The 27,263-nt window shown below is 43.5% G+C and overlaps 1 protein-coding gene across 1 annotated transcript in view; it reads right to left on the reverse strand.

The window, feature by feature from the left end:
* The window catches only part of LOC126457289 (ras-like GTP-binding protein Rho1), a 292,146-nt gene extending 265,574 nt beyond the window's left edge, over positions 1-26,572 (reverse strand). The window contains exon 1 of the mRNA XM_050093461.1: positions 26,325-26,572. Within this exon, the coding sequence (XP_049949418.1) occupies positions 26,325-26,465 (141 nt within the window). The 5' untranslated portion in view covers positions 26,466-26,572. The remainder of the gene's footprint in view (positions 1-26,324) is intronic.
* Between the last annotated feature and the right edge of the window lie 691 nt (positions 26,573-27,263).

Raw genomic sequence — 27,263 nt, forward strand, 5'->3', positions numbered from 1 at the left:
ATGGAAGAGCATTTCAGGTAACAGTCTCGGAACACTTTTTTCTAAGAGCGCTATATGATTCCCTGTTGGGACTAGATTTCTATTTAGTTCACCTGCTATATTCAGAAAGTGATTATTAAATACTGTACATATATGCGACTTATCAGTAACACGGACATTCCCACTACGCACTGATTCTATATCCTCGACCTGACTCTGCAGACCAGCAACTTCCTTTACGACTGACCATATGGTTTTAATTTTATCCTGTGACTTAGCTATTCTATCTGCATACCACATACTTTTTGCCTTCCTAATAACATTTTTAAGCACCTTACAATACTGTTTGTAATGGGCTGCTGCATTTAGATTTTCACTGTTTCTAATGTTTTGATATAATTGCCACTTTGTTCTACAAGATATTCTTATCCCTCTAGTCAGCCACCCAGGCTGCCTGTTTGTGCTAGTACCCTGTTTTAAACGTTCTAACGGAAAGCAACTTTCAGAGAGCATGAGAAAAGTCTTGAGAAAAGCATTATATTTATCGTCCACTGTATCAGCGCTATAAACATCTTGCCACTCTTGTTCCTTTATAAGGTTTACAAAGGTCTCTACAGCAACTGGATCAGCTTTCCTGAACAGCTGATGACTATATTTAACACGTGTTGCAGCACAAAAATCTTTTAAAGTTAAAATTTGTGCATCATGATCTGAAAGGCCATTCACCTTTTGGCTAACAGAATGCCCTTCTAGTAATGAGGAATAACAAAAATGTTGTCTGTGGTTGTTCTACTGTTCCCTTGCACTCTCGTTGGAAAGAATACGTTTTGCATAAGATTATATGAATTAAAGAGGTCTATCAGCATCCTCTTCCTCGCACAATCACTTATACAATTAATATTGAAGTCACCACATGTAACTAACTTTTTGTATTTCCTATAAAGTGAACCAAGAACCTCCTCTAGCTTCAGCAAAAATGTTGTGAAATCGGAGTCTGGGGATCTATAAATAACAACAGTTAGAAGTTTAGCTCCGTTAAATTTAACCACACCTGCACAACATTCAAACACCTTTTCAGTGCAGTACTTTGAAACATCAATTGACTCAAATGGGATGCCGTTTTTCACATACATGGCTACTCCCCCACACCGCAAAGAGCTCCTCGAAAAGCTGCCAGCCAACCTGTATCCTGGTAAAGGAAGCCTCTGAATTATCTCCTTATTTAAGAAGTGTTCAGATATACCAATAATTTCAGAGTCAACATCTATAAGCAGTTCACTAACTTTATCTCTAATACCATGTATATTTTGATGAAATATACTAATTCCCTCATTACTCGGATACCTAAGCTTTGTCAAAAGTGATTCCCTTGTTAGAGAGACTTCCCTTAAGCAGGAATACCTATCAGCTGACTTCAATCTAAAAAAGGTGCAGCTCTAACACCCACTACTGCAGGAATTTTCCCATGAGGGATCCCACCAACCCCACCTATGCTGTCACCTATAAGCTTTGCCAACTTCCCCTTCCCATACCTGTTGAGGTGCAGGCCATGTCTAGTGAAACCCGTGCTGCTGATAGGCTTCACCGACACCATTGAAATGTGACCCATGCTTTCTGTCATCAGCGCACCCCCAAGTCTCATGTTATTACGCCTGACGGCTGTATTAAGATGAGGCCGATCGTGACGCTGAAACAGTTCCACGAAATGCACATTCGTGTTGCCAGTCTGAGTGGCTATCTTTTCCAGGTCACCATCTATGTTATACTCCCCATCCCTATCAATACTATTACCAACCCCACCCACAATCACTACCTGATCCTCTTTAGTAAAATCCCTACATAACCCCCCTATGTTAACAGTCACCTGAGCCAACCCTGCATTAGGCTTCACAATGCTGGTGACCTGGTACTCACTCCCCAGCACTTCCTGCAACTGCTGGCCTACACCTCTGCCATGAGAACTACCTAACAGCAGAACCTTCTTCTTCCTCTTGGACTTTGCAACTATTCTAGGCACAGTAACTACTGAGGTCTGCTGCATACTTCTTATATCTACAACTACTAGATATTCCTCTCCACTAGACTCTGACGGTTGGTCATATCTATTGTAAATACCAATAGTAAAACTATCTGAAAATCTTCTCCTGACAGATCTCTTGCCAACAGCCAGCTCCCATTCCCCAACCCCCTTCTCCCTCTTCATCCTATCTAGCTCCTCCTGTGCGTTTTTCAACTGCATCTGAAGGGCACAGATCTTACGCTCCTTCTCCTCTATCAACTTACTTTTGCTACATAACCTGCAGTTCCAGGAGAGGATCTCACTAGAATGCCAACTGGCTTCCCCGCTGCATTGCCCCCAGTGAAAATACTTCGAACAAGTCTCACACCGCAATCCACTACTCACGAACCTACGGCAAAGCCCACACCTCTCACTCATGGTAAAATTTTACTTCGTAACTACAGTTGCTGAAAACTGCTACCGAACAGAGATATACCATACCCCTCGCTACGGTGGGACAACGTATCTTCGTATCAGAGCAGGAGATAGATAGTGAAGAATCCGAAAAAGGTTTTCAAGTCGAAAAATTGTTACTTTTTCGTGGAGCGGAAACAACTAAACTCTCGATAAAGGAAGAGACATGCATTTTTCCACGAGGCAAGAATGAAACGTTTTAGCTCCACAGTTAAGGTTAGGGGAATCGGTACAATACGAGCGATATGCGGACATTACCCTCTGCTGACCACCTCGGCTCTAGCTACATTTCATGAAGAGTGACGAAGACGATTGATGCCAGGCTCAGTGCCTTTCTTACGTTTCCGTACCTAACGACCTCAACGTCGACCGAGCGTTCCTTCATTCAGAAGATACAGAGAACTACTAGGGTGTAGATGCACGCAGGGGAGAGTGTTCTGCATAGGGGTTAACATACTTAGGAACATATGATGTTTCCTTGTCTGGACTTCAGTCTAGTAACTGATATTATTATCAGAAGTAGGAATGCGCATTTGAGACCACCATAAGCAGGTTCCGCCATTGTCTATTTTCGTTGTTGTAAGATATGAGGATTTTTTGAACTATTACAAGGCAGGTACAAGAAATTGTGAAACATTTCCCCATTGGGAGACGGTCATCTATTACAATGCCCAAACGTCCACCACCAGGACACTGCTTTATCCCTCTGTACATATCTTCTCAGACTGAATTCTGAGAACGATATCCACTTTATAAATAAAAACTGACTAATTCGCTATCGTGTGACATGAGGACGATTCGACAGGCTACTCAGCAACTCCACATCGCCGCAGACCACTTTCTGGTTGAATATCACTGCTTCACAGTACTGTTATCAAATTATAAGCATATTTAAAACAACTTGTTGTTGCCAGAGGAAGTTTTTGGGAGGAGCTTATGAGACAAACGAGATCTGTTAATGAATCATTTGGTGGTTAGCTTCATTTGCAGAAATATTTTCGTTACGATGTTTCTTCCGTGTCTCGGGCCCGCATCTCGTGGTCGTGAGGTAGCGTTCTCGCTTCCCACGCCCGAGTTCCCGGGTTCGATTCCCGGCGGGGTCAGGGATTTTCTCTGCCTCGTGATGGCTGGGTGTTGTGTGCTGTCCTTAGGTTAGTTAGGTTTAAGTAGTTCTAAGTTCTAGGGGACTTATGACCACAGCAGTTGAGTCCCATAGTGCTCAGAGCCATTTGAACCGTGTCTCTGCGTCAACAGCGTACGTTCTAAAACAGTACCAGATGATAGTTATTGATATGCTTGCTAACTTGTACATTGATAATGCGGAACCTATACAAACTCAGTGTCAGTCTCTGATTTTCTCAGTCGCGTTCTCACTAACAGGCACAATCAATCATAAGAATTTAAGAATCTGTTGATACACTTGTTGTATTACATTAATATTTAATTGTAAGAGAAACAACAATTGTTAAGGTAAGAAATGATAGGTCGTGTGACTACCTGATTGATTAAGAAATAAACTTAGTGAACCAGCCACTCTGGCAGTAGTATATAGTACCCAGTAATTCACGGAGCTAGCCAGACATCACACAACATCTCTGCTCCTTATTCATCACACTGCGAGTTAAATCAAACAGGAATAATGTTCCTGCTACTCCGTACTCAGCACATAAAAAGATTATTTACAACCTATTGCCATAGTTCTCTACTACATCATAAGAACTGTATACCACTCGCCCTCTCGCGGGAGAAGGAATTCAGGCATCATAGAGCAATGTCCTGTTTGAATGTGGGTTAGGGTAACTTCATCGTGTCGAAGTGGTTAATATTTTCGAGTTGAGGTTCAACTGACAATCCTTGCTATTCAGTTTCTATACCCTGTAGGTCTTCTAGCACTTCGCTACACACTTTTTAGCGTTGTGACCTTACAACTACGTCAACTTTGATCAGTGTCACGGTGATTCCCGCATTACCATTAAAGTCATTAGCACATATCATGATCACCAACTCCCTACATATCCTTGTAGTGCTAAGTACGGAGTTAGTTTTATACCTAGCAATTTCGCCACGTTAACAAGGACTTGTTGATCTGTGCTCTAGGAAGTTTCAAGTCCAAACACGAAGGTGATCCGACATGCCGCACGCTCGTATTTTGCTCACTAAACGACAGTGTAGAACTAATCTGAATGTCTTGTGGTAGCCAAGGTGCTTGGTATCAGTATGGATGCCTGTATCTACTGCTCCTCTGGTGCAAAGCTTCACAACAAAATGGTTCAAATGGCTCTGAGCACTATGGGACTTAACATCTATGGTCATCAGTCCCCTAGAACTTAGAACTACTTAAACCTAACTATCCTAAGGACATCACACAACACCCAGCCATCACGAGGCAGAGAAAATCCCTGACCCCGCCGGGAATCGAACCCGGGAACCCGGGCGCGGGAAGCGAGAACGCTACCGCACGACCACGAGCTGCGGGCGCTTCACAACAGACCTCCCACATGAGAACAACACGGTGCGGACGGAGGTAGTATAGAGGTCTGTTCTACGTTTGCGCAGTGCAGAGGCCCTCGTCTTCACTTGCATGAACAGCAACTCCTGTTCATAGAGAACAGGTCGCTTTGCTGAGACAATGGAAGACGAGGAAGTTGTACGAGGGGAGTGATCTGAATCTCTGTCGGATCTAAATACCAAACGTGGAAAGAGCGTGGAAACCACATGGTCCTTTTGCATAGTCGACGTTAACATCGACGTCGCGGCCATTAGATACGCGGCACCCCCCCCCCCCCCCCCCCCCACACACACAGTGGATGATGAAAGTGACCATGATCTGTTCAAGGAAATGTACCAGTGTTAAACTGGACTTGGGGAAATCGTGAAAAGCAGAAACCGAGACCTCTATATTGGGGCTTGTACTGAAGTCATACGGGTTTGACAGTTCCTCACTGTCTATCGTTACGTACAGCCAACATCGGCCAATGATGGTAGAGCCTGTGTTTACTTTAGTCAGTACGGCTTCGTGTTATACTTAAGTCAGTATTACTTCCCGTTAAGGGTTGGTCGTTACCCTATGTGTTAGTTCGCACGTGACTAGAGCACGGATAGAATCAAATTTACCATGTACAACCGTTTAGGCTTTTAGTCATTTTCATGTTTCATACAATAGATATCCAGTGCCAAATCAATTAATTGACAAACGTAACTTACGATACGAGTGTAATCTCTGAAGCTTTCACGTTATTCTAAACTTTCAGCGAAAAATAGCAGGTCTTGAAGACCCAACGATATCGACCGGGCGCCATATCATTCTCAGCCCACAAGCGTCACCGGATACGGATACGAAGGAGCTTGTGGTCAGCACACCGCTCTCCCGACCGATGTCAGTTTTCGTGACCGGTGCCGTCAGCGTGAGAGCACTGGGAGATAAATATCGAAGATCTCAGTGGGGATTAAGTGGTGGAGCGATGTGACCAAACAGTTGGCCATGACCATCCCCAGCCTGTTAATTGCTTAGCAAGGAAACTCCGATACTGCGTGAGTGTAATGTTCCTACTTCATCGGAGACATACATTTTACTCGTCTGAATAAAGGGATTTTTTAAGAACACGGAAACCAAGTTCCACACGTGTAATTCTACCCCATAAGGAAGACTGTCACATTAATTTTAAACATTATGAAATCATCAAGACTATCCACTTCATCTGGTATTGCTTATACCAAACACGCACTTGAGTTCCTTCAGCATCGTGTTCTCTAGTTAAGAAGTCAACCTTTGTGAAAGACTTGTTTGTTCAACTCTCGCTGTCTTCTTTTAGATTAACTTTTACATCCACTCTAGATGACTAAAAGTTTTATCAGCTGCTGGTACCTGTTGCAACATGGCGACAATTTACATCTGAAAATGTGAAAAATTTCCGAAACCAAACCAGTCACCGTATATTTCTCATGCGGTTGGGAGGTGACGAAGTATTTGTTTCGTAGAACATCAGGGATAGTCCCGGAATTGTTCCACGAAAAATATGAGGATCTCGTAGACAACCATGTGACTTTTCTCTCTAATTTTGTACTGGACACCAAGTAGAGCCGAAGTAGTGCAGCATCGGTGTAATGTTGTCTCACTATATCATGGTGGATACAAAACATATATCGAGGTTGACACGGTAATATCATCTTCGTTCCATATGATCAGTCGTTTGGCATATCAATCCACTTATAAATAAGTGAGTCAAATTGAATCTCACTCTTTTAGTGTTATGTGGAGGCAGGGCGAGCGGAATTATGCGAAATTTATCGTCAAATGGTGCCTGTCAGTCCACATACCACCCCGTAAAACTTCCTAAATAAGTGGTGGATGAATCAACCTGTTTAAAAAATTCCGCGTGGACCAGAAACCAGTGACCAACTCCAGCCTGCATAAGTTATATCAACATTATAGTGGTTTATAACCGTAGGGCTAGTGAATAACGTAGGGCGTGTTACCGAACGCTTGGAACCAAGCTGTCCAATAGTTGGAATACTGGGTAACGATTCTAGTTGTCCTCTCCCCTTGGCAAGAACGGGTCCGCCTAAATCTGTGGACGCACCGGACTTTTATGGTTGGCTCTGTAGGTATAGGCACTTCCTTCACTATACTTCTATAGTTTGGTATTAAGTACGGAATCCTTATATCATCATGTAGTAGTTTCCAGTTGGTTTTCACTTTAATGCTATAATTCAGTAGTTAATTTTGTGGTTACATTTATATTTAATCAATTTTTGATTGGAGAAAGAGTCTTGGTCAGACAGCCTTTGTCCGTGATGAAATGCTCCCACGTGTACTTAAAGACCAATAACCTTAGTGTTTCATCCTAAACGTCATTTCTAAATTCACAGTAATCTATCAAAGCACATCCTGAGATGTTTAAATGAATGTATCATCGCCTTAACCGCTTACATTTAGTCATTTCGCAGCCATATTTCTAGGCTTACGATCACCCAGTGTAAGGTATTTTCCTTCCATGCTGAATATTATAGTCATTGGCAGAGTCTACCATGTGTACTTTAGTTGGTATCAAACAAACAATGCTATGCTTCACATTGTCATACATGAAGTTACGAACTGAAGGAGTACCAATATACGTATTGAATTTCTCCTTATTTAGGATTTACAGAATTTAATGTGTTTTTCAACATTTGAGTGTTATGACCAGCGACATGACACGCATGTACTCACCTGTTTTCACCATAGTCGGTTTAATTGCGGTAACAGGGCACCTCTAGGATCTTAGTAGTTTCTGTCTCTTATTTTCGTGACTTTGAATGAACAGTTTCCATAGCCTTTGATCCATACAACTCTCCCTATCTACTGTGCACACAAAACAAGCTACGTCTGCAATTGCCCCTCCATGTTACTCATATTTTAGGGGACCATATAATTCTATCTTTTTTCTTGTTGTACGTACTTCACTGTCTGAAGACGTTTTCAGTGATTTGTAGTGGAAACATCGATGCCCATGTTATGTATTTACAGAATAAATACCAATTATTGGAGATCATTGATCCCCTATTTCATTAATGAGCCGCATAGATTAGCACTTCACGCATCCTCGCAAACTAACTTTTTACCTTGACGTAAAGAGAGTTATAAAGGCAGATGAAATCAATTACTGCAATTCATATAAAATTTCTCCGCGTACAGTCTCGTGTGTAGCTCGCGTGTTAATGAAAATTTCCGTTGTGCATGAAATCAATTCAGACAGATTCATGTCTTTTACATACCCACTTGCTTCACACAAGCTTAACGATAAGCCAAATACCTGGTGTAAATACACATTAATTATACAGCCCGTCGCTTTCCACACTGGGCAACCCCCTCTTACAAATTAAAGTCTATTAAACATCCTCCATTCAAGATGATCTCTCATACAAGCTTTAATACTAATAAAATCAAGAGACTGTATTTAGTAAAATATTTTTCAACACTGACAACGTAGTCGCTTCTTTATACTAAAGTGCCATGAGAATGGAACTTAATAAGCTGACCGTAGCCTGTTGGTCAATCGTCAGTCGGAAAAAAGAATTGATGTCGTATTGTCTTGAGTTTTAAAAATCCTTAGTATAAGATCATGCGTTGATGGCTGCAAATATCCGTGCACAGAGCATGAAAGTCCTATGGTGTACGACGAAGTGATTCGTGAATCCCGAACGGAATCTCCACAGCAGCCTCAATGCGTTCCATAGTCGTCTCGTCTGGCCTGTTTTAGAAACAGGATTTTATGTCGAACTCATTATGATGCTTTTAAAACAAAACGGAGAACGATCATGGTCTTTTAGGTTTGAGGATTCTCTCGCTGGAATAATTGATATTTGGAGCACAAAACATCAGACATGTAAATTTGCAACATGGCAACGACAAATCGATGTAGTCCATACCTTGTAAAGCGATTTCTGTAATAACCATACGTACCAGAGTGCTGAATATAAGCATTTCTCATGACATCGCCTACCATCAGCATGTGAGAAAAATGCCAAGCAGAAGTCCTTTCAGAAAATGACATTTGTTGTGACTATTTTAGAAACTTCATTCATTGGACAGTGAACTTGTTACTTTCGTGAACTCTCGTGAATAAGAAACTGTCACGGCATTTTCGTAAGGTGACGAAAGAATCGAAAACCTGAACCAGGATGGAGAGAAAAAGATTTGAATTCCACTTCTCCAAATACTTACTTCGTATCGATATCAGATCACCTCATAATCGTTGTTCATTAGTTCAGCCAATACTCACGTGCTTCATCTGGGACGTCTACAGTATGTCATTTCCTCACAGTAGTAATGCACGTTTGTAAAATCACAGCTCTGTGATTCGTTCGTAAACATTCGACGAGCTTAGATACTTACGTTGTGCTTGTCTACAGTCGTAAACTGATCACAATTTCTAGGGAAGGATCAGGCATTATTTCGTAGGCTTGTATTTTGCTCAAAAACATCAGCAAGTGCTGTGAGATAAAAAGCTGTTATTATATGATCACCTAACAAATGACGTAGAAGATGAGATTATGATCACTGACAGTGAGTTAAGCTAACTGAAGAGATTGAAATAAATTCTTTGTTCTACTTCAGATCACCCGACCGCATAGCCGTGCGTGTTAAAGCGCTTTCCGAGACTGGGAGGTGCACTGGCGCGTGATCGAATCCGGCCGGCGGCTTAACGACGAGGTTAACGTGTAGTAAACTCTCGCCCACTTGCACATGAATAACACTACACGCAGACAGTCGGGATACAAATATTCCATCCCCGGGTAACGGGATGGCGACACGGAGAGCATCCGCGTAACACTTAAGCTAAACCACGCCAAATTAGATAACAACAATGTCGACCCTGCGCCGATGCGGTATAAAGGGATAAGAGAAAGAAAAAGATACAGCTTCAGATCGAGTGTTCAGAATAAGAGAAAAGATCAGCCAGTGGAAGACTGTACGGATGACTTGCTTGTGGTAGCGATATCTGAGCTGCAAAAAGTCTGTGTTCCCTCTCTCCGCGCGATTGGATGCCGGCAGAAATCAGATAATGGGCTAACGCTGTTCTGTGAACAAGCGGAGAGACACGCAGGATCTATGTTGATTATACCAATTCTATACAGAATACCTTAGGGGCTTGCATGGTTTGGAATGGAGCTGATCTGTGCGGAAATGACATCACTCGAGAGAAACAAAGGACCAAAGTTATTAAAATCATTCTGTTGTCGAGTGGAGGGTGTACAATGGATGCAGGAAAAGCGCTGCTGGTGCTCTACCGTGGAGTATCCTGCAAACTTTACTTTGAAAAAAAGCACTCCTCGTTTTTCATCTGTAGTAACCCATCCCTCCCATCACGAGTAATTGCGGCCGAGTTATTAACGTATCCATACGAACTGTATTGTTGTATGGGAGAACCCGGAACAAATTCTAAACTGAGCCAGTATAGTTTCTGAGCAAATAAGAGCTCTTTTCGGATTTCTCTAGTGGCACCACAACGAATGTGTTGTGCCAACTGTTTAAAAAAGCTGCTGTCATTTCGTTTAAAAATGGTAAAGGAACCAGGTCGCAAATCATTCCACTAGTACATAAATGTCTTTGGTAAGGAAGTGACAGAATTTTCCAATGGCAGCTGCAAGACGATTCGTCCCGTCTCGTCTCACGGTCCTATTGCGAAATATGTAAGTTCATATAACTAGTCGTATAAAATTTCACCATCTTATTCCACCTTGTCTCAGGTGTAGGTCGATCGTAAAAGTATTACAGAGCTAACTCGGTTTATGCATAGCACTGGAAGTGGCAGGTACAACGAAACAGTCGATACACTGAATCACCTAGCGGGGCAGTGCGGTTAGGATCTATGATAGTGAGAAATCCAAGAAGTTTCTCGCTCGACTACAGGTAGCCGCTCAAAAAGAACGTGCAATTGAAAATCCAGTCAAATGCGAAGTCCGTTCTGTAATACGTTTCTTAGTGTCAATTAATGAATAAACGTTCACATTTATGGCAAAATTTGTGCTGTATTCGCCACGAGCGTGAAGACTGAAAGATTTGTGTGTCAATGGTATCACTTGTTTAAGAGTGGAAAGACAAATATTCATGGTTATGACAGAAGAGATCTTCTGTTTGTAGTCAGCCACGAAGTAACACAGAAAATCTGACGAACACCAGCGTTTCACGAAACCTCAGGAGTCGGTCAACTTTTCGCATATTTCTCCGGTTGTTTTGCATGAGATCGCACTCAAACAAATGGTGTACTGGATGTTCTAAGAGCGTTTGATTCTAAGACCCTCAGATGGTAGAATTTTATGCAGGGGGATACTATCGACTCGTTAAGATATATCACTAATGCCTAAATTTTAATAATTTTTATGTATAGAGTTAATAAAAGGTGCAGTTTAAAATTAATTTGCCTCAACTAATTTGGGACTTCGTTACAGCCTGACAAATGGTGCTTTCCGGATAGTTCACATACTGCATACGGATGCGAACCAAGACACTTAAAAATTTCCCTGATTGCTGACCCTTCAAAACAGAAAACTGAGATGTTTCTCAACGATCCTATTATCAGTTTCTACGCTAATCGCCAGGAAGAAGAATAAATATTAAAAGAGAACTAAATTTGGAAAGCTGCAGTAGAAGAGAATGATGAAATGCTCCTAACAATGCATCAGGTATCACAGAAAAATTTATTTCTCAATGATGACAATGAGAAGCCGACCGTGAGGGAGACTTCACGCTAAAAGAAAAGAAAGAACTTCAGCGTCAAACATCGCCACAGATCATCGCTGACAAGAAGGGAGTTTGTACATGATCTCGGTTTGGAGGAGGTAATTATTGACTTTTATCAGTATAGTTGGTTGAATTTTCATAACACTTAATTTGTTAAATAAGGCGGATATTTCCTATTTATTGCCACATTTTAAATCTAAAGTTATTAATCAGCGGGTAAGGGAATGTACACGTTATCGTTTCCGTCCATTCAGCAACAGTGGTACTGTGATTAAGACGCTAAGTTTGTGTTCTTGAGCATGGTGGCTCAAAACCTACCTAATCACACAGGTTTAGATCTTTCTAGAGGAGAAACAACGTGCTATATTTCAATTGGTGTGAATGATTCTAGCTGACCGCTGTGGCCGAGCGGTTCTAGGTGCTTCAGTCAGGAACGGTGCTGCTGCTACGGTCGCAGGTTCGAATCCTGCCTCGGGCATGGATGTGTGTGATGTCCTTAGGTTAGTAAGGTTTTAGTAGTTCTAAGTTCTAGGGGACTGATGACCTCAGATGGTAAGTCCCATAGTGCTTAGAGCCATTTGAATCATTTTTTTGAGTGTGTCTTTGTCTTATCTGGGTTTCGCTCATTTTGTTCGTTTGCCAACTTTTTGGCCCAGATTTAACTTCAGTAGCTACTGCTGCGAACAAATCGACGTACCAACGGGGAAGTGTGTGGTTTCACTATTTAGCCAATTGAGGGGTGCGGCTGCCGGATGTGAAATCTGTGAGGAAAGGAGGCAGTAAAAAAATCAGATGTCTTAGTCCAGGCTCAAAAACGCTAGCGGGTTGAGTAGTAGTAAAGCAGTTAATAAGCGTAAAATGTTTGCTTACCCGGAGTGAGAGTTGATGCTGTAAAAGCTAAATATTGTCATAGTTATTATCGACTAACTGAGCTACTGTTAAAGCGAATAAATTATACAGTTTTACACACTGAATCACTAGAGAAACTGATATAGGCATGTGTATTCAAATACAGAGATAAGTAAACAGGCAGAATACGATGTTGTGGTCGCAACATCTACATAAGACAACAAGTCTGCCGCAGTTGTCAGATCGGTTACTGCTACTACAATGGCAGGTTATTAAGATTTAAGTGAGTTTGAACGTGGTGTTATAGTCGGCGTAGGGGCGATGGGATACAGAATCTCCGAACTAGGAATGAAGTGGGGATTTTCCCGTACGACAATTTCACGAGTGTACCGTGAATATCAGGAATCCGGTAAAACATCAAATCTCCGACACCGCTGCGGCCGGATAAAGATCCTACAAGAACGGGACCAACGACGACTGAAGAGAATCGTTCAACGTGACAGGAGAACAACTCTCCAGCACATTGCTGCAGATTTCAATGCTGGACCATCAACAAGTGTCGGCGTGCGAACCGTTCAACGAAATATCATCGATATGGGCTTCCGGAACCGAAGGCCCACTCGTGTACCCTTGATGACTGCACGACATAAAGCTTTACGTCTCGTCTGGGCCCGTCAACACCGACATTGGACTGTTATGACTGGGAATACGTTGCCAGGTAGGACAAGTCTTGTTTCAAATTGTACCGTGCGGATGGACGTTTACAGGCATGGAAACAATCTCATCAATCCATGGACCCCGCATGTCAGCAGAGGACTGTTCAAGCTGCTGAAGGCTCTGTAATAGTGTTGGGCGTGTACAGCTGGAGTGATGTGGGACCCCTGATACGTCTAGATACGACTCTGACAGGTGACACGTACGTAAGCATCCTGTCTGATCAGCTGCATTCATTCATGTCCATCGTGCATTCCCACAGCCTTGGGCAATTACAGCAGGACAATGCGACACCCCACACGTCCACAGTTGTTACACTGCGGCTCCAGGAACACTCTCCTGAGTTTAAACACTTCAGCTGGCCACCAAACTCCCCGGACATGAACATTATAGAGCATATCGGAGACGTCTTTCAACGTGCTGTTGAGAAAAGATCTCCACCGTCTCGTGCTCTTACGGATTTATGGACAGCGCTGCAGGATTTATGGTGTCTTTTCCCTCCAGCACTACTTCAGACATTAGTTGAGTCCATGCTACATCGTGTTGCGGCACTCCTGCCTCTTCACGGGGGCCCTACACGGTATTAGTATGGTGTACCAGTTGTTATGGCTCTTCAGTGTATATGAACCTAATGCCTTCTTATTTAGAAAGATATCGTTGTTAGATATGGATCAGTGTAGATCAGAACTTGCAAGCCAGTTACATCTACACGTGTACTTTGCCAGTTATTGCCTAATGCGTATTAACCAGAATTTCTCTGATAATAATGTCGTGGTCAGTATGCGACATATATAATAGGGCATTAAACTTTTTCGTCACTCGTTTTGGTACGTGGGCATTTCTGTGACACTGTCACGCTAACTAAATGAATCCGTGACAAATGGTACAGGTGTACGTTGATTTCATCTCTTCCGTTAATCCAATCAAACAAGGGCCCAAGAACTACGAGTGCGGGCTGAAAAGTAGTGACTCCGAATTTCTTGAAGATTTTTGGGTAAAACATACGTTATTACTGTTGTGACTTGGCAAGACAGCCAAGTCACTATGAGAGGAAGCCGAAAGGCACGCGCTTAAACTCACGCAGATTGGCGTGAGGTCTGGAACATTACAAGGAAATGAGAACTTAGAAAAACGGACGCAGATGCTGTAACACTTAACTTTAATCCATAATTGTAGAACATCTCTCTTGACGGTACATGTTATAACCACAATATAAAATAATATCAAATGCTATGGCGCCTTGCTAGGTCGTAGCAAATGACGTAGCTGTAGGCTATGCTAACTATCGTCTCGGCAAATGAGAGCGTAGTTGTCAGTGATCCATCTCTGGCAAAGTCGGCTGTACAACTGGGGCGAGTGCTAGGAAGTCTCTCTAGACCCGCCGTGTGGTGGCGCTCGTTCTGCAATCACTGACAGTGGCGACACGCGGGTCCGACGTATACTAACGGACCGCGGCCGATTTAAAGGCTACCACCTGGCAAGTGTGGTGTCTGGCAGTGACACCACAATTACTATTATATTTCTTTAATATTCGTATCTATATATCTGCAGCTCTCTGTCGCTTGAGGGCTCCCAACCGTGGCGTGTAACATGGCGGTGTGTAACGTAGCAACGTCGGTGCGCGACAAACAGCGTAGTGTAATCGAGTTTCGAAATCGAAAGTTAGTCCACAAGTGGAGCAGCCTCTCTTCAATATAACAATGCCAGAACACACACAGGCGCTGCGACATCTGCAACAATCCGACCATTGCGTTCGCTGTCGTCGATCATTGTCCATAGAGTCCCGCCTTGGCTCCCTCTGATTTTCATCTGTTTCCGAAACTTAGAGAACAGGTTCGAGGACTTCACTATAACAGTTATGAAGCGTTGCAAGCACAGGTGAGATTGTGGTATCAACAGCAAAGTCAAACATTCTACAATGACGGTATGAACAAACTAGTCTCTCGTTGAGAGAAATGTGTTCGTCGCCAGGAGTTGCCGTATTGAGCAATAAATATGCAGATATGAAGAATGTTAATAACGTTTGCTTTACTTAAAAAGTTTTCAGCACTACTGACTGGCAGCATAACTGCTGTCGCGGATTCGTTTTGACGCAGCAGAAAACGGAGACTCACTGACAGTGACAACACTGGGCGCACAAGTAGCAACACGTCGTCTTTTCACACGAATCGTAATTCCGTGTGCAGCATTACGATAGATGTATCGCTGGGTAGAGGCTCTTAGGACAGTTAACTGTGACATATTGCATTGGTCATCGTTATAAAGACCAGGGCTTCGAGTAACGGTATGAGACGCCGTTAGGAACAACATAGGATTACATTTGGTACGCTTAGCCGGTAATCTGGACATCAGCCGCTACATTTCAGACAGGTTAAGATGTGACGCTGTGACCTGTCTCTGTGGCGTTACTTTTCAACAAGATACCGGAAAACCGTATGTTGCGCTTGCTGTCCTGCCTTATTTTGAAACAGAGTGTGTTCGAGTGTTGTTCTAGTCAGCTCGTTTCTTCAAATCCCTCAGCTACTGAAAACACCTGGTCATGAGTTGTCGTAATACTGAGACGCTATCACTCATGAGACACTATGATTCACGAACTCTACAATACTGTTCAAGCAAAATCGAAAGATGAACCCATATCTGTCATCTAAGTTCAGTTCAACTCGATGCCCGGACAGCTTAAAGCCACTGTTGAACTAGGTGTGACAGTTCATGTATTGCATTTGGCACTATGTATATCTCAAACCACTTGCAAACTTAAACACTATTCATCCTGTTGTGCTGTATAAGTACAATTTTGTTGTTTGCTATCTAACGTATGTACATATTCCAGGCCACTGATGATGCCTTGCAGAAAATAAAGGCGAAACGCGTATGGCACTAAAATGGTTTTTTATTCAGTTGCTGTCAGACGGTCCACAAGCAAAAATTATCAATATACCGTAATATCTTCCTCGTGTTGCAATTTTCATGGAAAGCTGTGTACCTTCGCTGACTTCGCTTCTGGTACCACCCTATTACGATTGACATAGTGATCTTGCTGAGTTGTCTTCATTCCGATCGTGTATCCGTTTCACTATTCCATGTGTAGGTGTTTTATTTCCTGGTCGAACGTATGCAACTACATCGATGGATCACTGAAGTTTAACGGGATGTTTATTATCTTTGGCCCGAAAAAAGCATGTTCTTTGAGTATATTTTCCTCGGGATGTATTATAGATATCAATGTCAAATTTGGTTAAAATGTTTATTGATATTTCCTCTACAAACTGGAATTTTTTCGACCGTAAATGTCGAAGAATAAAGGCGGAAGTGTCGTCGGAACGAAACCAAATTTCGATGTAGACCTCCACGCGCGGTATGTCACAAGTCAGCCGACTCGTCTGAAATAAAAATTGAGTTGACGTTAGCGAAGTATATAAGATTATTTAGGAGTTCTATCTCGCTTAAGTTATTTGGACCATAGGAAACAAAATGGTGGCCATTTGGAAAAAAGGGTTTTTTTCTTCGATTTTCCTAGACAATTCAGTTAGCTTCGTCGAAAACAAAGAATCATGCCAATCGGTTCAGTAGACTTGAAGTTACCATACCGCACGAAAAAAAACGAAAAAAACGTCATTTCGAGAAAAACGCGTTTGAAGTTTTGACTACATATAATTGCAGTATTATGAAACATACGTTAAATCTGCTATTCCGGGTCCATAAACTAGTCCTTCCTCTTTCTCACAGAGGGCGTTCTGTTTGATCTGGGCCATCTTGCGCTCCCCCAGAGCCGCGCGTACGGCCGGTGACAAGCGGTTTTCGGCCGCTTGAATCCGGTGGTCGTCCGAATGCTTGGCGAACTGCGTCGAATAGAGTCCCAGGGTGACGTCCATCGTTGTCATGTTCTTCAGAATTGCTGAATACCCTTCGTTGAAGCTGCTCACTGCCAGAAAAGTCGCAGTCTCCACAGTCTTCGCACCAGAATGCAAATGCTTGGGGCTATCTTCGAAACACACGCGTTCAAACTTTCATCTGAATTTTGTGCGTTTCCTCCCAAGCACAGGTACAATAACCCATCCTCCGAAGGAAAATAAACTGGTGCGTGAAAAAGGTCGATTTCAGCAGGTGCATTTTTTTGTTCAACCGCGAATAAAAAAATTTCCGTTCCGTATTCGGAAAAACCGTTTCAGGGCTGGATTCTAAACACTTTCATGGATCCAAAAATGCAGTTTAAACAAAAATCAGTTTTTGAACGAAAAAATAGTAAACCTCCCCTTAAGAAACACATCAACCTGTGCTCCGCCATCTACCGTCCTCTCCCAATGGATCATTAGACACTCGATAGCAAATATGGTACACACTCTTACCGTTCCACAGTTTAGGAATTGAGTAGTATTCCGTTACGAATTCGGTGAGTGCAGGGGTACTTTCCTCAAGAATGCCTTATTTTCTTTCCCATCACTTCCCATTAGAGGTAGTGTTCAGTCCGTAATGACCCCGAGATTATGAAAAATATGCTTGACACTTAATTTTCACTTCCTTTTGTAGGATCGCTTGAATGCACGTATGCTACGACAGCAAAAGCATCCGAAAACACGAGAATTTTGCAGAACTAGCGATAATGCACGCACTTCTTCATTTCGCAGTTGCAGCAGGACACAACTGGAACAGCAGCAGCAGCTCGTGCTTTAGACTTCCATGTCCGGTTGCAGTTGATGTGTTTACATTCAGTGGGGTTCGGTGCCGACTTCAGCGACATGAGTTCCCTGCCCTGACAGATGAGTAACAGTGAAGTCTCTGAAATAAGTCGGTTTATACAGTAGTGTAGTGTTTTGTTTGTGTGACTGTCGCTGATAAGAGGAAATTGAGACAATAACACCTGTTGCTAGCAAATAGCGTACTCATAACAAACAGCGACAACAAGCGTAGGTGTTCAGTTTCCCCGTCCGTTGGACAGACTACCAGCAACAGCGTCATATCCCCTCATTCTATGACGCACTACAGAGAGTATTAGAATTTAACCAACGCTATTGGCACGAAGTCTGGTCTCAACTGAAATAAATTCACTGAAATTATGCGAGTGTAGTCAATGGCAATGAAATTACTGCACTACATCGTTCTCAAGTAATTTCAGAAAATCCGGTTATAATTAATATTTCTTCGTGTTTCTTTGTGTTTCACTAGGATTCGAGCCCAGTCCTCACGCTTATCTGTAGCACTTACTTAAACCAATTCGGGCATCCGAGCACACCTATAAGACCAAACAAAACATTCAGTTTCACATGCGTTTTCCTCGTATTTTTTCGAACAAACATCCAGAGGTTCTCTCTTAGGGACACGATCGCTACCTCCGTCCAAAAATACCAATGACTTACGGATTTCCAGATGCAGTGCTTGTTGTCTTTCATTGGAGGGGGTTCAATAACTAGTGCAACACATTTTTATCTGAAAGCAAGTTGCTTTCATTCAGAATTACAATACACCATATTATTCCCCACTCACTCGGCTACAAAACCCTATTTCTCGACGTAATCTCTGTTCAACGAGACTGTCTTAAGCGCAGAGTAACATTCTACTAGTCTACATCTACATTTATACTCCGCAAGCTACCCAACGGTGTGTGGCGGAGGGCACTTTGCGTGCCACTGTCATTACCTCCCTTTCCTGTTCCAGTCGCGTATGGTTCGCGGGAAGAACGACTGCTGGAAAGCCTCCATACGCGCTCGAATCTCTCTAATTTTACATTCGTGATCTCCTCGGGAGGTAAAAGTAGGGGGAAGCAATACATTCGATACCTCATGCAGAAACGCACCCTCTCGAAACCTGGACAGCAAGCTACACCGCGTTGCAGAGCGCCTCTCTTGCAGAGTCTGCCACTTGAGTTTGCTAAACATCTCCGTAACGCTAGCACACTTACCAAATAACCCTGTGACGAAACGCGCCGCTCTTCTTTGGGTCTTCTCTATCTCCTCTGTCAACCCGACCTGGTACTGATCCCACACTGATGAGCAATACTCAAGTATAGGTCGAACGAGTGTTTTGTAAGCCACCTCCCTTGTTGATGGACTACATTTTCTAAGGACTGTCCCAATGAATCTCAACCTTGTACCCGCCTTACCAACAATTAATTTTATATGATCATTCCACTTCAAATCGTTCCGTACGCATACCCCCAGATATTTTACAGAAGTAATTGCTACCAGTGTTTGTTCCGCTATCATATAATCATACAATAAAGAATCCATCTTTCTCAAAATGGTTCAAATGGCTCTGAGCACTATGGGACTCAACTGCTGAGGTCATTAGTCCCCTAGAACTTAGAACTACTTAAACCTAACTAACCTAAGGACATCACAAACATCCATGCCCGAGGCAGGATTCGAACCTGCGACCGTAGCGGTCTTGCGGTTCCAGACTGCAGCGCCTTTAACCGCACGGCCACTTCGGCCGGCTAATCCATCTTTCTATGTATTCGCAATACATTACATTTGCCCATGTTAAGGGTCAGTTGCCACACCATGCACCAATTGCCTATCCGCTGCAGATCTTCCTGCATTTCGCTGCAACTTTCTAATGCTGCAAATTCTCTGTGTACTACAGCATCATCCGCGAAAAGCCACATGGAACTTCCGATACTATCTAGTCGACGTCGGTGACAACGTCTTGCTGCATAAATAACCTACCCATCATCCACGCACTGCTTTCCGGAAGTGCATCCTTTATTGGGCAAAACATATGGAAGGCAGAACGTGCGAGATACGGACTGCAGGGTGGATGAAGAAGAACACTCCTGTGAAGTTTTGTGACCTTCTCTCGGGTGCGCTGCCCTGTGTAAGGTCTTGCGTTGTCAAGGAAGGGAGAAGTTCATTTGCATTGTTGTGGCGACGAACACACTGCAAGGAATCAGAGCTGTGCGCGGCCCGCCGTCCCGCGGGAGAGCGGACAGGTCTGCGCGACTTGTTGCGATGATGACAGATGCCTCGCTAAGCGACACATCATGTTTCTGTACACTGGCAATTCTCCATAGCCTGCAAGTGCCTATGAATGTCTGCGATGCTCTGGTTTTCGGCCAAAAGAAACTCAATGACAGCTCTCTGCTTGGAACGCAGCTCCGTTACAGACGCCACTTTGAAGGCTACATACAGCTCCGCCACCCACCGGAACTTCATGAAACTATAGGGGCTGAAGCGGGAATATTCCATGATGTCCCACAACAAATTCCGCATTTATCAATCGAAATTGGTCGAGAGCAAAAATACGTTGCATTACTTACTGAACGCCCCTCGTAGTTGTTTAGTGGGAGAACGGAATCGGCAACCGAACAACCCCTTGACAATACAGCGCCGTTGTTCACAGCAGTTGTGAAGCAGACTGTATTACGATAGATGGGATACGTTCAGCGAATCAACCCATAGCTGAACGCGCTAAGACAGACTCTGCGTTTGAAGAGACCTCTACGATATTCCACACTTACAATAAACTATGTTACCAAATATTACAAGCAGGGATTTCACATACGCACAATTGCAGGCGGGTGACATGCAGATCTGTACGGTGACGCTGCTTATCTAATGGGAAGATAACAACGACGAAGAGTGATTAGATACTCTGAAGCCAAAGTGGCTTCCTAATACCGCTAACGACTCTGAAGAGCCAAAGAGGATTGGAAATGTCACGTTATTGTCAAATTGATCACCGAGAAACGCGGTCGTGACAGCGTTAAAAAGAAATATATAATTAATGAAACAACGCTTTTCCAAGAATGGCAATGTGTCCCCATCGCCTATTGTTTGTAGTAGTTAAAACTTTCATTATAACAGTCGTCTGTAACGACGCTGTCGGCTAATTACATCAAAAGACATTTAACAAAAACAGAATTAGAACATGGAAGTCCACTCTTTCGTGTTAAGTGTTTTGGAGGATACAGTTTCACGGTACATTCTTGTAAATGACAGGTACGCTTCAGAGTCCGGCTGCTGTGAAACCTCTGTTGAATTTTTTGAAGAGTTGTTTTAGAAGGTTCATTTTGTGTAACATCACAAAAACCTATCCTAGTACTTCCTCATTACAGCACTCGAAATGGAATGCTGCGTTGCCACTTAACACTAGTAACTTCTCTTAAAACGTTTAAGATATCTCATTCTAGTAGCTCACAGGACATTTCTTAAATAACTTTCGTAATTTCATGTAGTTGTTAGCAGCTGTAACCAAAGTGAAGAACATATTTCGTTATCTCCAAATGAAAGCATTGTAAAACAATATGGTGAGCGGTCGTGTGGCTAAAATTATCGTCTTCCTTCAGTCTCTAGACAAAATAGCAGCAACAGTTATCAGTAGATATTCTGAGAAACAATCGCATTACATACAAGTAAATCAGTACCACACATTGTAAATACACTTGAAATGTATCTGATAAACTAACAGTCTAAAAATAAGTTAAAAGGCTTGGGCCGCGAAAAAAAATCCAATCTGTAAGGGTGAATGACTATTTTCTGTAAGCTATTGGTCATGTAAACAAACAGAAGCTCCACAGGATACTAAGTCCGTCTGACATTGGCAAAATGTAGTCCGTAAATGTGTGTCAGTCCCTAAAGTATCGTGTGGGAGTTATCTTTCGTCGTTTGTGATGCGAATTTTAGGTTTCCTGGCCTAGTGAATTAGTGAGATTATAGGGCCAACAAGGTTTTTTCATATTAAGACTGATGGATTTCCTCTAAATTATTTGGTACATGGATGTATGCCGTAAGTGTTGCCTAGCGTATGTGTTGAGAGCATAGTGGGGAGCGTCAGCCATATCTCGGAGAACTTTGTTTTAAATAACTTGCAGTCTTTTCAAGCGTTTCTCGGCGGCCAGTGACCAAACTTCCGATCTACAAAAGATGGAGAGATGTGTGATGGCACATCAGATTGCCAGTTTTGCATTTTCTGATAGCGCATCGTTCTTGAGGAGTGTGTATAATTGACAAAACAGGCCGTAGTCATTATTGAGTGCACAGGTTACGTGCGACCTCCATGTCAATCCCTTGGCTACGGTAAGGTATGGCTTGCCACCAGCTGTGAGTTGACAATTGGAGATCTTGAGGTTTGTGGTGAACAGAATGGTCTGGCTCTTGTTAGGATTGGTTTTCACCTTCCAGACAGTGCAACATAGAGTTATTTTGTCCAAAAGTCTCCGGAGGCACCTCAAAATGGTGTTTAGGCTGTAGCACCGCTTGAACAGCGCAGTGTCATTGGTGTAATTGGCGATTTCTCCTCCCACCTGCTTAGGTATGTCACTGATATCGATAAAGGACAGCACGGGTCCGAGAACAGAACCCTGCTGCATGCAGCGAATACCGGTTTCGTGATGTCGCAGGATCTGCGCTTCCTGAGAAAGTATATCTTCCCCCTAGGGAAAAAAGAATCAGTCGTCTTGAGTACATGTCCTGGACAACCTATGATTTTAATATATTGTGTGAAGCCATCATGCCACACGCGCTCGCCGGCCGGGGTGGCCCAGCGGTTCTAAGCGCTACAGTCTGGAACCGCGCGACCGCTACGGTCGACGGTTCGAATCCTGCCTCGGGCATGGATGTGTGTGATGTCCTTAGGTTAGTTAGGTTTAAGTAGTTCTAGGTTCTAGGGGCCTGATGAACTCAGAAGTTAAGTCCCATGGTACTCAGAGCCATTTGAACCATTTGAACCACACGCGTTCAAAACGAGTTCCTCATCCGGGTCATGTAGGCCCAAGGGATATCTACCGGCGCCATGTCATCCTGTCTCTTGTGGCGTCACGCGGATGCGGTGTGGAGTGGCGTATGGTCAGCACACCGCTCTCCCCGCTGTTGTTGCGGACTTCCCAGACCGTGGAGCCACTACGACTGTGTCAATTACCCCCTCAACTGGCATCACGAGGCTGAGTGCACCCCGTACTGGTCCTCTCACCTACGAAAAATCCTTGGCAGTTCCGAGAATCGAGTCTTCCGCAAGGCGACATCTAACGCGTTCAGAAACCCTTTTTATATCAAGGAATAAGTAAGTGACTGTGCTCCTCACTGTACAAATACTCAGTCAAGATAAGGGACTCGTGGACTGTGGAATGCTTTGTGCGGAAATAACCATATTTATATATACTGTGTGTTGTTGTGTAATGAATCTATATAATTAATCTACTCATACTCTGCATACGGAAGTAAAAGTGGTCTGTCATTTGTCAGCTTGAGTGCAACAATATATAACGGAGTATTTTAGTCATCTTATGAAACAAAACTCTGTATCTTAACATCGTGAACCCCAGCTAGGTGATACAAAATGAAGGATGAGTAAAATTTTCAGAACACAGTTTGGTAAGAAATTAAACGATTAGCGTTAAATTTATTTCGATGACAATAGGAAAGGACTTTGTCAGGAATGATTCATGGACAGCACTATTAGGAACGCTTGGCCGCCTGGTGACAGGTCATCTCGCTAGTCCAGCCACTCACCGCTGTTCTGTCTCGCGCAGTCCCTCTGCTAGCCTGCTTGTCCTGCCGGCCTCGTGCTTTGTGTGTTTGCTTCGTCAAACACGCCAAATTTCTAATAACAGACGCATGGCTCTTATATGCCCGAAAAGTGTTCGGTACTGTACCATACGGTCGACTGCTGACGAAGCTGGAGTCACAAGGAAAATCTACGACGTACGGTACCGGTGTTAAAATTTTTGGCAGTTTGAAGAAGAACCACTATAGCCTACTCAAAATAGTGTATTTGATTGAAACAGAAGCAACAATGAGCATGCTACATGGATGACTGACTACACATAAACGATTTTTTAGTTAGAGTTCGCAGCACTCCCAAATCGATTTTTGGAGATAGTATTGTCTACCAGAAGGTTCTGGCGTCGCTGATTAATGGTAAGGGAATGAAGAACGGCTTTCACTCTCTGTACTGGCTGGCAGCTTTCCAAAAGTGGATAGTGTTTAGTGGTCATACTCTGGAGCCTGTCTCGTAGATTAAACACCTAACGATATGAAACGGAATTAACAATGGAAATCACTAGCGAAATAAGGAAAGCGAAAGGATAACATATTCGTTGGCTGTACTCTGGTAAAATGGTGTGACACGTTTAAGAAAGCTGCATCCAAGACACTAGGCAAAAGTTCTACGAAGCTGTTCCGGTGTTAGAAATAGCCCGCATGAAAGCTATGAATAAATTCAGAGACATGCTGCTTGGACTGAAAACATGTCAGTACAGCACATGTGACAGATTCACAGAGAACCTTAGTGAACCTAATTAGTATCTTTGGAAGAATGATCATATTGTGTTTACTGAACCCTTTCGAAAAATAGACACCTGTTTTTGAGAGAGGCGGCAACAATTCTATCGTCTATATTGTACATCTTGTGTAAGGGTACAGTTGACACGTTAAGAGATATTACGGCATGAACTGGTATGTACACAGATTCAAATTCATCTGTGTTCGCAGTAAATGGTACAGGTAGCCAGGAGCTCTCGGTGCGAAGCAAAACCGTCCATTACTGCACTGTCGCTCTCACAAGGGAACCTCCCCATCGCACCCCCCTCAGATTTACTTATAAGTTGGCACAGTGGATAGGCCTTGAAAAACTGAACACAGATCAATCGAGAAAACGGGAAAAAGTTGTGTGGAACTATGAAAAAAGTAACCAAAATGTACAAACTGAGTAGTCCATGCGCAAGATATGTAACATCAGGGATAATGTGAGTTATGAGCGCCGTGGTCCCGTGCTTAGCGTGAGCAGCTGCGGAACGAGACGTCCTTGGTTCAAGTCTTCCCCCGAGTGAAAAGTTTACATTCTTTATTTTCGCAAAGTTATGATCTGTCCGTTCGTTCATTGACGTCTCTGTTCGCTGTAATAAGTTTAGTGTCTGTGTTTTGCGACCGCACCGCAAAACCGTGCGATTAGTTGACGAAAGGATGTGCCTCTCCAATGGGAACCGAAAACATTTGATCGCAAGGTCATAGGTCAACCGGTTCCTCCACAGGAAAACACGTCTGATATATTCTATACGACACTGGAGACGGCATGTGCGTCACATGACAGGAATATGTTGTCGACCCACCTAACTTGTACACGTGGCGAATGGGTAAAAAGATTCTTCTACCTTGCTCGATTTAGGTTTTCTTGTGGATGTGATAATCACTCCCAAAAAAGTGATGAAAACATAAGAGTTTGTCACATAAACTGCATCAAATGAATGCAACAGTTTCACAGTCGCACAGTTTTCCCTGTGCTCTGTCAAAACATATGTTTTTAACGTTTTCAAATTTTTCCGTGTGTAGACCGTCAAATCCTGCATATGTCCAAGCAAATCTGAACATGTCCTGGAATTTTGGAGAGCGAAGTTGATTATGTGTGAGTGCCTGAATTTTGATAATTGACATACGATCACGTAAACAATACTGCTCTGTGTACCTGCGCGGCTTCGCAAAATCATAGAATCTTTTCACAAAGTATTTCAGTTGCCGTCCCCATACTACGGCGCACTTACCTCGCATCGGACGGATAGATAATAATTGTCTGAAAATAAAAAACTAAACTTTTCACTCGAGAGAAGACTAAACCAAGGAGCTCTCGATCCGCAGCTGCTCACGATAACGACGGGACCACGGCGCTCATGAGCTCACGCTATCCTTGATATTGCCTATCTTGCGCATGGACTACTCAGTTTGTATATTTTGCTTATTTTTTCATAGTTCCACACAATTTCTTCCTGTTTTCTCTGTGTTCAGTTTTTCAAGGCCTATCCACTGTGGCGACTAAATCTGAGAGGGGGTGCGATGGGGAGGTTCCCTTGTCAGTACAGCTGCTACATGCCTCTCCTCTCTTTGTCTCGTTTAACTTTGACATCTCATACCATTTATTAAAAATCCAACTCCTACACCCATTTACAGGAAAAATCAAATTCACATCACGGACATGTATTATTAGTTTGTTACTATAAACGCTAATATCTAGAATATCATAAAGCACAACATATATTACTATATCGCTACGACAATTCGAACTAGATAGCTGAGGAAAAGAAACACTGCCTCTCTCTTTTATTTTTGGTGAACTGCCAGACGAAAGAGTACTGCTCAGATCCAATTCGCCATGATCACTCACCTCGACAAATTTGTCCGAGACGAACCTTTCGACGAGCGCCGTCTTGCCGCACTTGGAGTCGCCGACGAGCACGATGTTGCAGTCGATGTCCTGCAGCGCGTCGCCGCCACCGCCGCCGCCGCCGTCCCCTCCCGTATCCATGGTTTCGACAACAACGCGGCGCCCCGTCTCCCGCAGCGCACGGTACGGCAGCGGACGCACAGCTCACTCGGCAGCTCGGCGCGACACGGCACTTGCTAGTTCCGGGCAGCCCGCGGCGCCAGCATCCCGCTACTGGCACGGCGGAGGCGCGCCGGGCACGTGCAGCTGCTCTCCCAGACGCGCATGCGCACAGGCCGCCGTCTGCGAGTAGGGCAGCCCCAGGTAGAAGCAGACAGCGCGTGGCCCTCCACGGCAGCAACAGCTGGCAATGGACCACAAAAATTCTTACATCGTGCACCAAGAGTTGTACACAAACTCTGTTATTTATTGTCCTTAGTTTTATTTTGGACCACGTTTATGCCCTGCATTCACTAGAGTGCGTTTTGCAGAGAGAACTTTCCGCTCTTTCGTACTGTGATGAGCCAAAAAGTTACGACGACTTGGTTAACAGCGTGACAGTTCACCTCTGGAACGCAATACAGCGCTGACTCTGCGTGGCATGGATTCGACAGCCCCTGGATGGTTCCCGGAGGTATGCGACAACAGATGTATACACAAAGGTCACGCAGTTTCCCAAAATTACGAGGCGCGGACCAGACGCCCAGTTGTATCCAGATGTGTCCTATCGGTTCAGAGATCGGGAGAATTTGATGGCTATGACACCAAGTGAGGCACTACTATGCTGCTAAAACTACTGTAGCACGTTTGTGTCCTTTGGACCCGTGCAGTTACGCTGCTGTAAGATGACACTGAAGTTGGAAAAGAGATGAAGCATAAAGAGCTGCAGCAGGTCCGCAA

This window comes from Schistocerca serialis, chromosome 2, assembly GCF_023864345.2.
Source record: "Schistocerca serialis cubense isolate TAMUIC-IGC-003099 chromosome 2, iqSchSeri2.2, whole genome shotgun sequence".
In the NCBI taxonomy this organism is placed as follows: domain Eukaryota; kingdom Metazoa; phylum Arthropoda; class Insecta; order Orthoptera; family Acrididae; genus Schistocerca; species Schistocerca serialis.